Source organism: Papaver somniferum, chromosome 11 (assembly GCF_003573695.1).
Source record: "Papaver somniferum cultivar HN1 chromosome 11, ASM357369v1, whole genome shotgun sequence".
NCBI lineage: Eukaryota > Viridiplantae > Streptophyta > Magnoliopsida > Ranunculales > Papaveraceae > Papaver > Papaver somniferum.
The window spans coordinates 4,934,565-4,947,542 of record NC_039368.1 but is presented as its reverse complement, the minus strand read 5'-3'; the positions used below and the strand labels follow the sequence as shown (position 1 = coordinate 4,947,542).

The following is a 12,978-nucleotide window of genomic DNA, read 5'->3' as shown; positions in this document are numbered from 1 at the left end:
TCTTACGATGGCTTCAATTTTAGCGGGATCGACTTCAATGCCCCTTTCCGTCACCAAATATCCGAGGAACTTTCTGGAAGTGACACCAAAAGTGCAATTCTCTGGGTTTACCTTCATGTTGTGCACTCTCATTGCTTGGAAAATATCTTTTAGGTTTTGGTGATGATCTTTGCGCAGCTTTCTTTTAACGAGCATATCATCCACATATACTTCCAGCGTACTTCCAATCCATGGTTTGAAAATTGCATCCACCATTCTTTAGTAGGTTTCCCCTGCGTTTTGCAATCCAAAGGGCATTCTTACATAGCAATAGAGGTCGTGTGGTGTGTAGAATGCTGTATGTTGTTGATCTTCTTCTGCTAGGAATAATTGATTGTATCCAGAGTATCCATCCATGAATGACATTTCTTCGTATCCTTCAACTGCCTCAACAAGTTGGTCAATGCTTGGCAGTGGGTAGCTATCTTTAGGGCAAGCTTTATTGAGGTTGGTGAAGTCGATGCATATCCTTACTCCGCCATTTTTCTTCGGTACGATGACCATGTTAAAGATCCATGTTGGGTACTTAACTTCTTTGATGAATCCTGCGTCCAGTAGTTTGCGGAGTTCCAATTCAACTTCTCGATGGTATTCTGGAGCTACTTTGCGCACCTTCTTCCTAAAAGGGGGGTACCTGGTTTTATTCGAAGTTCATGATGAACTAACTTTGGGTCAATTCCCGGCATGTCCCCTAATTTCCAAGCAAAGATGCCCGCGTATTCCTTTAGAAGTTTGATTAGCGAGGCTTATCTTTCTTCATCCATTAAGGTGCCTATTCTGATAATCTTCGGATTTCCCTCAGTACCTATGTTGACTTCTTTAGCTGCTTCGACAGGCGTAAACGTGGGTTTTGGTTCCCCCAAGAGAGGAACATTCATTGATTGCTATTTGGTGGGCTCTCCGTCTTCTTTTGTCGCGGAGGTGCTGGCTTTTGCGCTACCAGTGGTGCTTACGTTCAGAAGGCTTTTTCCGGAAATTTCTTCCAGATATGTATCTATGGTTATTTCCTTATTTTTGGCTCTTCAGGACTGGTGCTTTTCTTCCCGCTCATTATTGATATGATTCTATAAGGTCTGACATTCCCGCGCAGTTACTTGGTCACCTTTAATTTCCATGAATCCCTGGGGTGTTGGGAATCTGAGATATTGATGGTAGGTTGCCGCTACTCCCTTGAGCTTGTGAACCCATCTTCTTCCGATGATGGCATTGTAAGGTGAAGGTGCATCTACGACACTGAATCGAGTGTCCACTTTCATGGGCCCTGCGTCTACTTGTAAGAAAATGTCCTCTAGGGGCTTTGTAGCTGCGCCGTTGAATCCGTAGATGGTGTAGTAAGACGACATCAGTTTCTCGTCGTTGAGTTCCATACGTTTGAACGTTTCATAGAACAGGACGTTGACTGAGTTTCCTCAATCGATGAGAATTTTCTTGACATTGTACCCTGCTATTGGGAGTGTGAGGACTAGAGGATCATTATGGTCTTCCATGTCTTCTTCCACATCGTCTGCATCGAAAGTCATGGGCGCGTCCATCCATTGTTCATGCTCGTTTACCTCTTTCCCATCGATCTTATAAACCTCACAATAATCTTCGAATTGTTTTCTCAATCTCTTCCCAATTTGGGAGGTTAGGGATGGTCCTTGAATCTCTGAACATGAATCGTGTTGAGGGTGCGGTTGCCTTCTGGTAATTGAACATGCTTGCCTCTCTTGGTTCTATCTTCGTTATCAATCTTCCGTATATATTGCTTCAGGTCTCCTGCGTCGATTAGTTTTTGAATCATTATCTTGAGATTTTTGCACTTTTCTGTTTGATGACCGTTGAAACAGTGGTATTCACAGTATTCCTTGGATTTTTCTGATCTAGGAGGTTGCTTTCCCTTGGACCATGGCCAATCGAAATTCTCCCTCCCTTTGATCTCCCCCAGGATGCGCAAATAACTGGTATTCAGCTTGGTATAGACTTGATCTTCAAATTTTCGATCATCTCTTCGTCTATCATCCCTTCGTTCTTTCCTTTCAGCGTTGGGATGCTCTTCTGTGATTCCTCTTTTGGACCCGCTGGCTTGATCCACGGAATTTGTGCGTGTGGGACGTTGAGTATGAGCTCTGGGATTTTCACGCTGAATTTCTTCTAACCTTGCATGCTTTTCAATGATTATCCGGAGATCTCCTTCGGTGGTAGGGATGGTCCCGTGGATCTCCACAAACAAAGGACTCATCCTGTCCATCCCCCATTTGTAGCAGTGGATATTAACCACAGGATCTACGTTGCCAATAGCTTGGCAAATCTTGTGCCATCTATCAGTATATTCTCTGATGGTCTTTTTGTATTTCATCTCCAGTGAGAATAGCTTGTCGATGCCGGTATTGACAACCTTGTTGTACATGTATGTTGCTAGAAATTTTTCTGTGAGTTGGTCGTAGGAATCGATGGAGTTTGATGGCAGGTTATCGAACCATGATAACGCGGACCCTTTTAAACTTGATGGAAAGTATCTGCACAGTATGGAGTCTTCGTTATCCCAACGGGCCATCATTCGATTATAATATCGAAGATGAGCCGCAGGATCAGTTGACCCGTCATAGCAATCGAAAGCAGGAACCGAACATTTCTGCGGTATGAAATCCCTGGCCAAGTGTGGGGTCAGCGGGGTAGTGTTTGCTTCCTTCATCACTTGCTCTAGTCTTCCGCCTCCTTGCCTAGTCTTTAGCTCCTTGATTTCTTCCAGCATCTCAGCACACAGATTTTCCATTGCGATCTGGTGCTCTTTACGAATGGTAGATTTTTCTCTTAGGAGGGTGGTACCGTCGTAGTAGTCCGAGTTCTCGGGATTGTAATCAGGGTCTGATCTTTGGCTTCTCCTTGCTCCTCTTCGGTTCAATGGAATCGTGTTGTTTGTGATCACCATTCTTCTATCTTGATTAGGTGCTACAGCCTTGGAGTTAGCTTCGTCGCGTTGGTTTTCTACCTCTGCGCTATGGATGATTCTTTCCTTGAGTGTTTGGTTCTCTTGTTCTAATATCGCCACAACATTTGCGTATGCCTTCTGGTTCTTCCTTAATTCTGCCAGCTCGGCGATCATCTGAGCGGAATGATTTGACCCTTGATTTGGTGTTCCTGCCCGCAATTGCTCATCAGCGACTATGGTTTGTTCCTCATACACGATCTGTATTACTGGCTCTGGTGGATCTAACCGTGCACCCTGGGACCCCGACGATTGTTGTGAGGGTTGACCTGCTATTAGAAGCGGTTGCCTGGTCGGAAAAGGTATGTTCTGTTTGTTGGTTAAGGGCATCCCATCGTGGGGTTGTCGTATTCCTGACTCTGCTAAGACTTCCTGATGTTCCTGTAGTTGAGCGTTGGTTACTCTGGGAGCTCCAACTTTGGATATGCCAGCTCTAGCTTCTGTGTTTGGCTGCCGCGACGTTTACTGCGTTTGCTGCGATGATGTTGGCATTGATGGGGGCCGTGCTTTCCGCATTATCCTGCGCCCTATCCGCTGCCTTCAGCTTTCCACCTCTCTGCTTACTCCTAGTTACCACTGGGGTTGTCCTTGGCATCTCTTTTGATGAATCTTTTGCCTTCCCGATATCTTTGCTTTTCTCCATCTTTTAAAAATTCCCTGAAAAAAAGAGAAAAATTCACGAAGACAAATGGGTCCCACGTGACATCTATTAGCGTTTTGAGTTTTCAAAGGTGTAAAATCTTGAAGATACGAAAGGCGCCCATCTACATAGATGACTGCAGATCTGTTCGAAGTTTTGATTTTCAAAGACGTGAAAACTTAGAAAATGCATGAAAAATCAGATCTACTTAGATAAACGCGGATTTGTTCATAATTTTAGTTTTCAAAGGTGTGAAAACTTAGAAAATGCATGAAGAATCAGATCTACTTAGATAAACGCGGATCTATTCATAATTTTAGTTTTCAAAGGCGTGAAAACTTAGAAAATGCATGAAGAATCAGATCTACTTAGATAAACGCGGATCTGTTCATAATTTTGGTTTTTGAAATCACGAAAGGAAAAAACCGTAGTGTTCCATACATCGTTATTTTCAGGAAACGAAGCCTGAAACAAGTCACAGGAGAAGATAAATCTTTTACCGGGATGAAAATCCATGTTTCTAGCGCCAGATTGTGAACACACGGATCAGTGTCATCTGAGTATTCACAAACAATGCGCGCAGACTCATGACAATACAGTAAATAGGCTGCGCCTGAAGGGAATGGATTGGTTATGTCGAATCCTTGACTCAGAGTTCTAATACTCTTCCTCGTCTCATCAACTACAATCATTGTCCTTAGCTCATATAATAAGATAAATAGTGGATGAAGTATAAAATATACGAACATGATATATCATAAGTATCGACTTGTACATATAAAGTATAAATGTATGAACATAGACGAAACGATTAACTTATATGATTCTCCCTCAGATCTCTGTCCCCGGGATTGGGTTTTTCATTATATGTGTGAGGGTTACAGAAATAGTCGAATGACTTTGAGATCAATATAAGCCTGCGTAGCAGGAGGAACCTCACTTACACTTTCTCCATCTCTTTGTCTCTCTCCTATTCTCTTCTCAATGTTTTCCGCCCCCTCTTCACTTGGGAGAGAGGGGTATTTATAGGGTGGTTACGTGAGGTCCACTTCTGAAGCTCGTTTATAACCTTATCCTCTTGTGTCTTGTACCGCTTACGCAGAGGTCTTCGTGTTCTCGGTTCTCTCTGCGTGTTCCGCTTGAATATTCAGTGCTATCTGCGCTTCCTCCACAGGCTGACTGACACGTATGTTGTTTGAGGGTATTTAATGTGGGTAGTTGAGATGTCTGTCCGCGGTAGACGGCTGTTCTCTGCCCCTGTCTTGTCTATGTCAGTCTGACTATCCCCAGCCGTAGATCTTAGATCTTTCTGGGGATAAGATAAAGTGACTCTTGGGTTATCCTCCAGTGCTTCGCAGTGTTCTAGTGTTTCCGTCTTCCTCGATCCTCTACCGTTGGATTTGGTGGGTGGCGACGCTATCTTGACAGGGCGCGTCTCTTGGCTGTCCACATGTGATATCATATCTTGATGTTCTCAGTCGCATGTCCTCCACGTGTGTCTTTGTGGACATGTGGCGGAAGATGAAATGTGTACCTACAATATTTTTGGCTTTCTTGTAAAAAAAGAAAAGGAGAAAAAGTTACTGTTTTCACAAAAGATCGGACACGAGGCACCTATTGGCCGGGGTAAAGCGTCCTTTTAGAAGTTACTCCGGTCCTCGGTGGACATATGAGAATAAAACTAATCTTTTTAACGGTTGGGCGACAAAATCTCGCTATATTTTTAAAGCTTCAACACTAATATTCGTTGGATATTTTCAGCGCACATCTCTAGACCATACATCTAACTATATGATACACTAAGGTATGCTTAGATAAAAAAATACTGTAGAAGAAGAAAACGAGTTTCAGTTCAGTTCAAAATTGGTGCCCGAATCATCTTATGGTTTACAAATCTATCATACTTGTGAAATTATACTTTACTAGAGGGAGGAATTAAAGAGAAGTCATGGATGGTAAAATGGATTTCTTCACCTAATTATCAATTTTTCTACAAATTTTTTTCAATTTTTTTTTTCAGTTTTACTCTACAGTTGTTAAAATTGAATATTTGTAGGTCTAAATTGATGGGTTTTGGTTTTTGTTTCAGTTGATTCAGAGCCATCAATGGAGGAAACCATTTTGGTAGGTGATGATTTAATGACAGGACCACCATCACCTATCATACCTCCTGAAATTGCTTCACATGACGATTCTTAGGAATTTCTTTTTATGCAAGTTTTTTCAAATGATTCAGTAAACTGTTGATAATCTTGATTTTAGGGGTTTAGGGTTTAAGGCTAATTGCAAATTGCAAATTGTCTTTCTCTAGGTTTGCAAATCAATGATATTGAACCATTTTGTTCAGAAAGAAAATCTCTGGAAACATAAATGGATCGGCACTTACATATTCAGGACAAGGGTCTCCTTCATTCTCAGCAGGAACTGGATAGTAGGGTTCGACTTTTATAGCCTAAGACCAATAACACAAGAATTAATATGATTCACCAAGTTAGAACTTTTAATCAACCACACTAGTGAATGATGATTTTATAGTACTAAGCCTGCATGTTGTAGTTCGAAACTAAGGAGCTATTGTATCGGAGAACATATATATTATTGTTGAGTTTGAAAGTTACATGTATTGAGCGTAGGAGATGTTTGCGTGCTTCCTCTAGGCATCTAACCTGCAAAACAGAGCAACATGGTGCAACTCCTTGAAGCGAAGGAAACCATATATGAACGAAATCAATGAGAGAAATGAAGAAAATTCCTTTACTATACTTAGTTTTTTGGGAGGACTGGTCAACACATGCTGCTGTTACTCAACAACGACGGATCAAACTAGTTAGCTTAAATTATGACACAATAAGTTGAGAATTTGAATGAAAAAGCAAGTTAAGTAATCTGAACTCTGAAGTATGTACACACAACAACTCTAGCATTGTTCATGTTCACAACGAGTCAATTACCCAACTCAAGTACTGAAAGCTATCAATTCATCAGGCAAACAAAAAACCAATTTTGGATTGAATAGATTACGAACATTAGATGGCAATTCATATCAAAATGTTCACTATCTAGGCGAAATCAATGAAGTGCAGCTGAACACATATACCCCTTATGCAAGATGATGGTTATGGTGTTAAATCCCATTTCTATATGCTTTGTCGAGTATGAGACGTTGAGCACGATATCGATACAGAATGTATAAGTAAAACCTCTATACCCGAATATAGCTCCATCGTTATGAATGTTCGAATTAATTGGTGAAAACAGAACAACTGAGGTATTAAGGGACAAAGTCAAGAATTGGTGAATTGCAGCTAGAGGCATATAACATATAAGAAAATCCCCTACAAAAAATCAATATGAGACTTTTGGAAGTACACTAGGATAGCATTGCAGATGACATTACATTTACCTTCCTTTCCCGAAGGATTTTCAAACACCTAGCCAAATCTTTCTCAAGGCCGCCCAGTTCTTCAATGCTGAATTCACTCAAGTCGTCTTGTCCAGTCCTCTGCCTATTCCAAACCACATACCCACAAGTAATGAATATAATTCATAATGAACTAGAAACTAGAAAGCAAATACATATATATCAAGGGTCAAAATAAGAAGTTGTACAATCCATCCATCATTTACCTGATCTCTTTCTTTAGTCTACTTCCAATCTCCTGCTGTGTTTTCAATTCTTCTTCCAATGCCTATGCAGCCGGATTACAAACGATTAGTTAAACATATAAACAAGCAAAAACAAAAACAAAAACAAAAACAAAAACAAAAACAAAGAGGTTAGAGTATAGTAATAACCTCAAGTTCAGCTTCCCATATATCTGTACAAGTCTCCCTTTGATACCTATCAAAAAACTTCTTTAATCTACAAACAAAATAAAAGAAAATCACAATCATGTATAGAAGGATATTCATGAAGTTGATGGATGAATGAGTGAATGGACTTACGTATTAGAAGGACTAACATATACATGAAGTTTTCCAGTATTAGAGAACATGATGACACAAACTTGAGCATCGCAAAGAATGGTTAGATCATTAGCTTTCTTCATAATCCCTGACCTTCTCTTGCAGTAAGTTACTTGTCTATTAGGTGTGTTCTCTATAAACTTTATCTCTATCTTTGCTCTACCCATCTTTCTAGTCTCGATAGCTAGATCTCTGAAGCAAGCTAGAATGAGAAAACTAGGCTAGGGTTATGGAATGAAGCGCCTCCTTTGAAAACACAGGATGTCGAGGGTGGAGACTGTATGAAAGGAAGGGGTATATATGGATGAGAAGATGAGGAAAACACAAGATTTACATATTTGGTGAGCGGGGAAAAAAGTTGTTTGTATAGTTTCTAAGTTGGGAGTATTTTGTTGTGATCATCTGAGCACATTACACAGAAAGCAGGCAAGGTACGTAGTGGTGGACTGGCGGTGTATTTGGCGCAGTGCGCAGAGTCTACAGACGTTACAGGCGTACGTATTTAATTTCATTAGACCCGTATAGTACTCTTTAGACACAAATATTCCAAAAGTTAACTGATTTTGTTGTACACCCATAAGACAAAGACTTGAGGGAATTCAGAAAAGACAGTGAAGCGCAGTATAAAGCTAAGAGCTAATCTACTAACTATACTGATTTAGTTATGTCATTGAACCCCTTGAAGTTTTTAATAAAATCTTATGAATTAGCTAAAATTATTATACCATTGAAAAGCTTATCAAGGTTGGCAAGGTTTTGAATTACGGTAATTTACCTTTTGCAAATGAATCAAATCAACTGTCTTACGAAAATATGAGGAAGCATATTTTGAATTTTATTCCTTACATGTGACATAAAATGTTAACAATGATTAGTATCCAAAGTTCTTAAAATAAGGCTCGAAAAGTATTCAAATTTCGGTTAGATTTTTTTTTAATGCGAGAATTTAACATGAAATTTATCCTGTAACAAACGCAAAAAGCAGACATCCAAAAGCTCAACATTATATTAACATTCTGAGGTAACTTCAATCTCAATATCCCACTATCCCATTAACACTTCCATGGAACATGCATCTATTGTTAGTACGTAGATGTTTTGCCAAAAAAATGAAAAATAGAACATACGTGGTGAAGCGATCATTTTAAATGAACAGTGTCTTTTCTTTTACGTCTATAAATAGTATTTTCAATCTCGTTTGCATGCATCATAAAAACACTCAGTTCCAGGAAAATGAAATATTTTTCTGGAAGCATTGGTAAACCATCAAGTATGACCAGTAATAATATTGAAAAAGTATGACATTAATTAAAGTTAAACCTTAACGTGCAAAGTACCTAACTTTTGAGGAGCTGTTTGCTAATCACGGACTAAAAAAACGAAATTTCTGTTGTAGGGCCTTTGGCCCATGTGTTTAGCCCATCTATATACATGAAAATCCCGTTATAGGGCCTTTGATCCATTTGTACAGCCCATCTATATGTAACCAGGGCTAACACTCTAGCCTATAAATAGAAAGTCTTATTCTTATGTAATAAGACATTGAGATCTAATGAATAAGATCTCTCTCCTTTATATTTCTCCTTATACACGTTATCAAGCACGATTCATATGTGGATTGTTTAGAGTATGAACCGATTCTTATGTTGATTGATTTAGAGTTAACATGATTTAGAGTTTGATTTTTGATCATGTCTCTTATAAGCTACCAAGTAATTCTATTACACTACACCAAATTTTGGGATTAAAAACAGAATCAAACCGTTACAACTCGGGGTTGTAACGACCCTCGCCTGTTTCAAAAGGGCGTATTACAATTTTTTCGCAACGGCAATGGGGCCGTTACGAATTTTGTGTCGCAACGGCGTTCGTAACAGAGCTGAGCCGTTACGACTTTTTTGTAACAACCCAGTCGTAACATGTAGGAGCCGTTACTACGTGGCAGTTTAGTAACAGACCAAAACCGTTACGACTCAGAAAGTTGAAACAGGTTTTAGCCGTTACGAACTTTTTTGTAACATCAAAAAATTACTGCCAGGCAACTTTGACCTGGTCAAAATAGGTCAATATTGACCAAGTTTGACCAGGTCAAGGCTAACTGGCAGTTCATTTTCCGCCGGAAATAAACCGGAATTCTAAATGCAATACCATGCATACACCTTTCAATATATTCATCATCCACACTCAACAATCTATTCATATCACATTCATATAAAAAAATAATTGAAATTTTTGTAAGTACCAAATTTTACTGAAATTTCTCTAAGTACCAATTTTTTTTTTTTTTTGTTAAGTATCAGATTTCTAAGGGAATACATGGAAGGTTCCAAATTTCTAATGGAAAACAGAAACTTACTAACTGCCTACAAAACTTGAATAACTGTAACTTACAAATCTTGAAGCTGCTTTGTTCTCCACCCTTTCTGATCAAATAGAGCATAATTCGATTAACCACAACTAAGCTATATATCCTTTGCAGGCTTGGTTTGTTGAAAGCTTGGGCATCAAAAAACTCGATGTAGGCAGTAGGCAATCCTGCATAATACAACAGGTTGCGTTATTATGACAAGTAAACTGGAAGAAATAATGTTCAAAATACGCAGCAAGTAAATGCAAACAAGCATAGGTGTAACAGCAGATAGAAAATTTACTAACCACTGGAAAAGGTTGGAAACAAGATTCTCATTATCGCCCATCCACTTTGAGACAAGATACTAGAAGCTTCTCATAAAAATTATCGTCAGTTGAGCCAGGCAACTCGCAAAGTCTGCAATTACAAAGTCAATTACAAATAAAATGCAGACAATGAGTGCTAAAACTACAAAACAATGAGTCAATAACATAAATATAGTAAATAATTGCACAGGACAATGAGTTGCCAAATCAGTGATACAAAAGTCAATAGATATAAGAGAAATAATATATAGTTCAATTTATACTTACTCCATCTGATGCCAACCCAACTGAAGTTCACTTCCTACCAGCGCAATACCTTGCAAGTATAAACTGAGTGTCAAATCCACAAATTTAAACTTAATACTACAAAATTTAACTAAGTGAAGTACTTACCAGGGATTGATATTCTCCCGGCTGGCTAGTACTGCTTCAACTGACCTTGTATGAAGTCCCTGCGCATTCACATATAACATAACACAAACCACCTACAAATATATACAAAAAAATGATGAACTGATTGAAAATATATGTTCATAAGTCGTTTTGTGTTCACATATATAGAAAAAAGTTACATTGGACCAAAAAAATTTGCTTCAGGTAAAGCTCTTCTTATGCATAGCTGCATAAGAGTATGCGCATCAGTCAGCATACTTACAAAAGTGTGAACTACCAAAAAAAAAAAAAAAAAAAAAAAAAAAAAAAGATCTTTGTTATGCACAGCTGCATAAGAGTATGCGCATCAGTCAGCATACATACAAAAGTGTGAACTACCAAAAAAATCAAAAAAATATCATTTATATGCACAACTGCATAAGAGTATGCGCATCAGTCAGCACACGTACAAAAGTTTGAAATGCACAGGTATAACAAAAAGATCCATTTAAGTAGAGGCAGATATTACGCGATTCTCAAAAAGGATGAGATCTATTAGCTCAAAAAGAAACAGATGGGGTGTCTTTGTTCGAGAGGCACATCTTTGGATGAAGAACATATCCTCCAATTCCAACATCTCCGAAGGTCGCTGCATACTTGTTAGCTCTCACAGTGTTTGCATCTGGCTTAAGAATATCATCGATACATATCTTGGCAATATGTATAGGTATAGGATCTCCATGAAACTGATTAGATAAAGAACCAGTACATAGCTCACCAGTTGCAACCACTTCACCCTCGTAGTCCAGTAATGAACAAAGCGGAAAACCACGTACTCTTGATGAAGCTGGTGATTGAGTATTCCCAACAGGTGAACTTATCGCAGCTGGTGATACAGTATTCCCAACAGGTGAACTTGTCGCAGCATGTGAACCTATTTGAGGTGAAGCAGAAACACCGCATGGGGTATGCGAGGCTACATCTCTTGAGATGTTGGGCACGTTCGAGCCCACTGATACTGGAATTACAGATTTAATTTCATCCACTACGTGGCACAATTTCACAAAGCCATCAATCATAACACCCACCTTGCCACCTATTTCTTCCACCATCTCACCAAGACAACCCTCCTTCGTTTTCAGTTCATTAACCTTGTGACGCGCTGGAGCAGAAAGGTTGATTTGCGTACGAGATATAGGACCAACATCACGAATCCTTCCTCTAGAATCCGCCCCAAAAGCCTTGGTCATTGCACAAGGTTGTTCTACTAGAAGACCTGCATCCAGTTTTTCTTTGATCTCATCTTGGGAATTTTTGAGCTTCTCCTGTAGTGTTGAGCATAACAACCGATTAAATTTCAATATCTTAACTACCTAGTACGTAGTTTTAGAAGAGTTAAAATAATTGTAAAGTAAACTGACTCACAGCGAATGGCGCCGCGCTAGGTAAAATAGAACCACCTTCTTGTGTATGAGATTTAAGCCACACATCCTCAGGAGTGATCACTGCACCAGGATTTGCGGCCTCCTAAGTTTACAAATACAATGTGAATCATATACTTGGTCATAAGAGGTTGAGGTAAGTTGTCGACATAATCGAGTTTCAGGTAAGTTGTGAATATAACAAAGTTTGAGGTAAGTTGAAAAGATATGTACCAGTTCAGCTCTCACCATAGCATGAGTTTTGCGACCAGTACAATGTGTGTAGCCATATTGTTCTCTTTTCCTCTTATGGTCAATTCTACTTTGCGCTGCCTTTTCTTCTCTTTCATTTTCGAAAATTTTTATCCAATCCTCTGATTTGACGCTTGGTGGAACATTTAGAATCCTTTCTTCATGAGTAGGGAGCAAATCGTAGTAGACAGAGCGCAACTCAGACTTGAATCTCCTCCATGGACCAGCAGCTGTCTTCAGATAATTTTCCTTTGATGTCTCAGGTACACCAAATTCATCCTGGAAAGAAATAACAAATTAATGCCTTACTGATATGCAACAATCATAAAAGAAGTTCAGTATTGTTCCTTAAGGGTTTTCCAAATATCCTCCTTATACTTTTGAGGCACAACATTCCATCTTTTGTATGAAATAGACACATGTGTATGAGCCAAGGCGCCTTTCCGGTGACCTAATACTGTTGCGTTCCTGGAAAATGGTTGTCCATATTCATTGACCTCTACTTCTGCCATACCATGTGTAATTCAAACATCAAAATAGGGAAAACCAAACAAAGCTAAAAGAGAGCATCCACGTACACCAAAGATAGGTACCTAACACCTCAAAAATAAGTGATCAGACAAATAAAACCAAAAAATTCATGA

At 39.1% G+C, this 12,978-nt stretch overlaps 1 protein-coding gene across 1 annotated transcript; it reads right to left on the bottom strand.

Annotated features, from left to right (window-relative positions):
* Window positions 1–7,017: 7,017 nt before the first annotated feature.
* Window positions 7,018–7,780, bottom strand: LOC113323969 (floral homeotic protein PMADS 1-like). The gene is made up of 4 exons (XM_026572313.1): window positions 7,593–7,780; window positions 7,443–7,509; window positions 7,275–7,336; window positions 7,018–7,153 (listed from the first exon to the last, which is right to left on the bottom strand). Exons 1-4 carry the CDS (start codon window positions 7,778–7,780, stop codon window positions 7,018–7,020), a joined length of 453 nt encoding a protein of 150 aa, XP_026428098.1.
* Window positions 7,781–12,978: the final 5,198 nt, after the last annotated feature.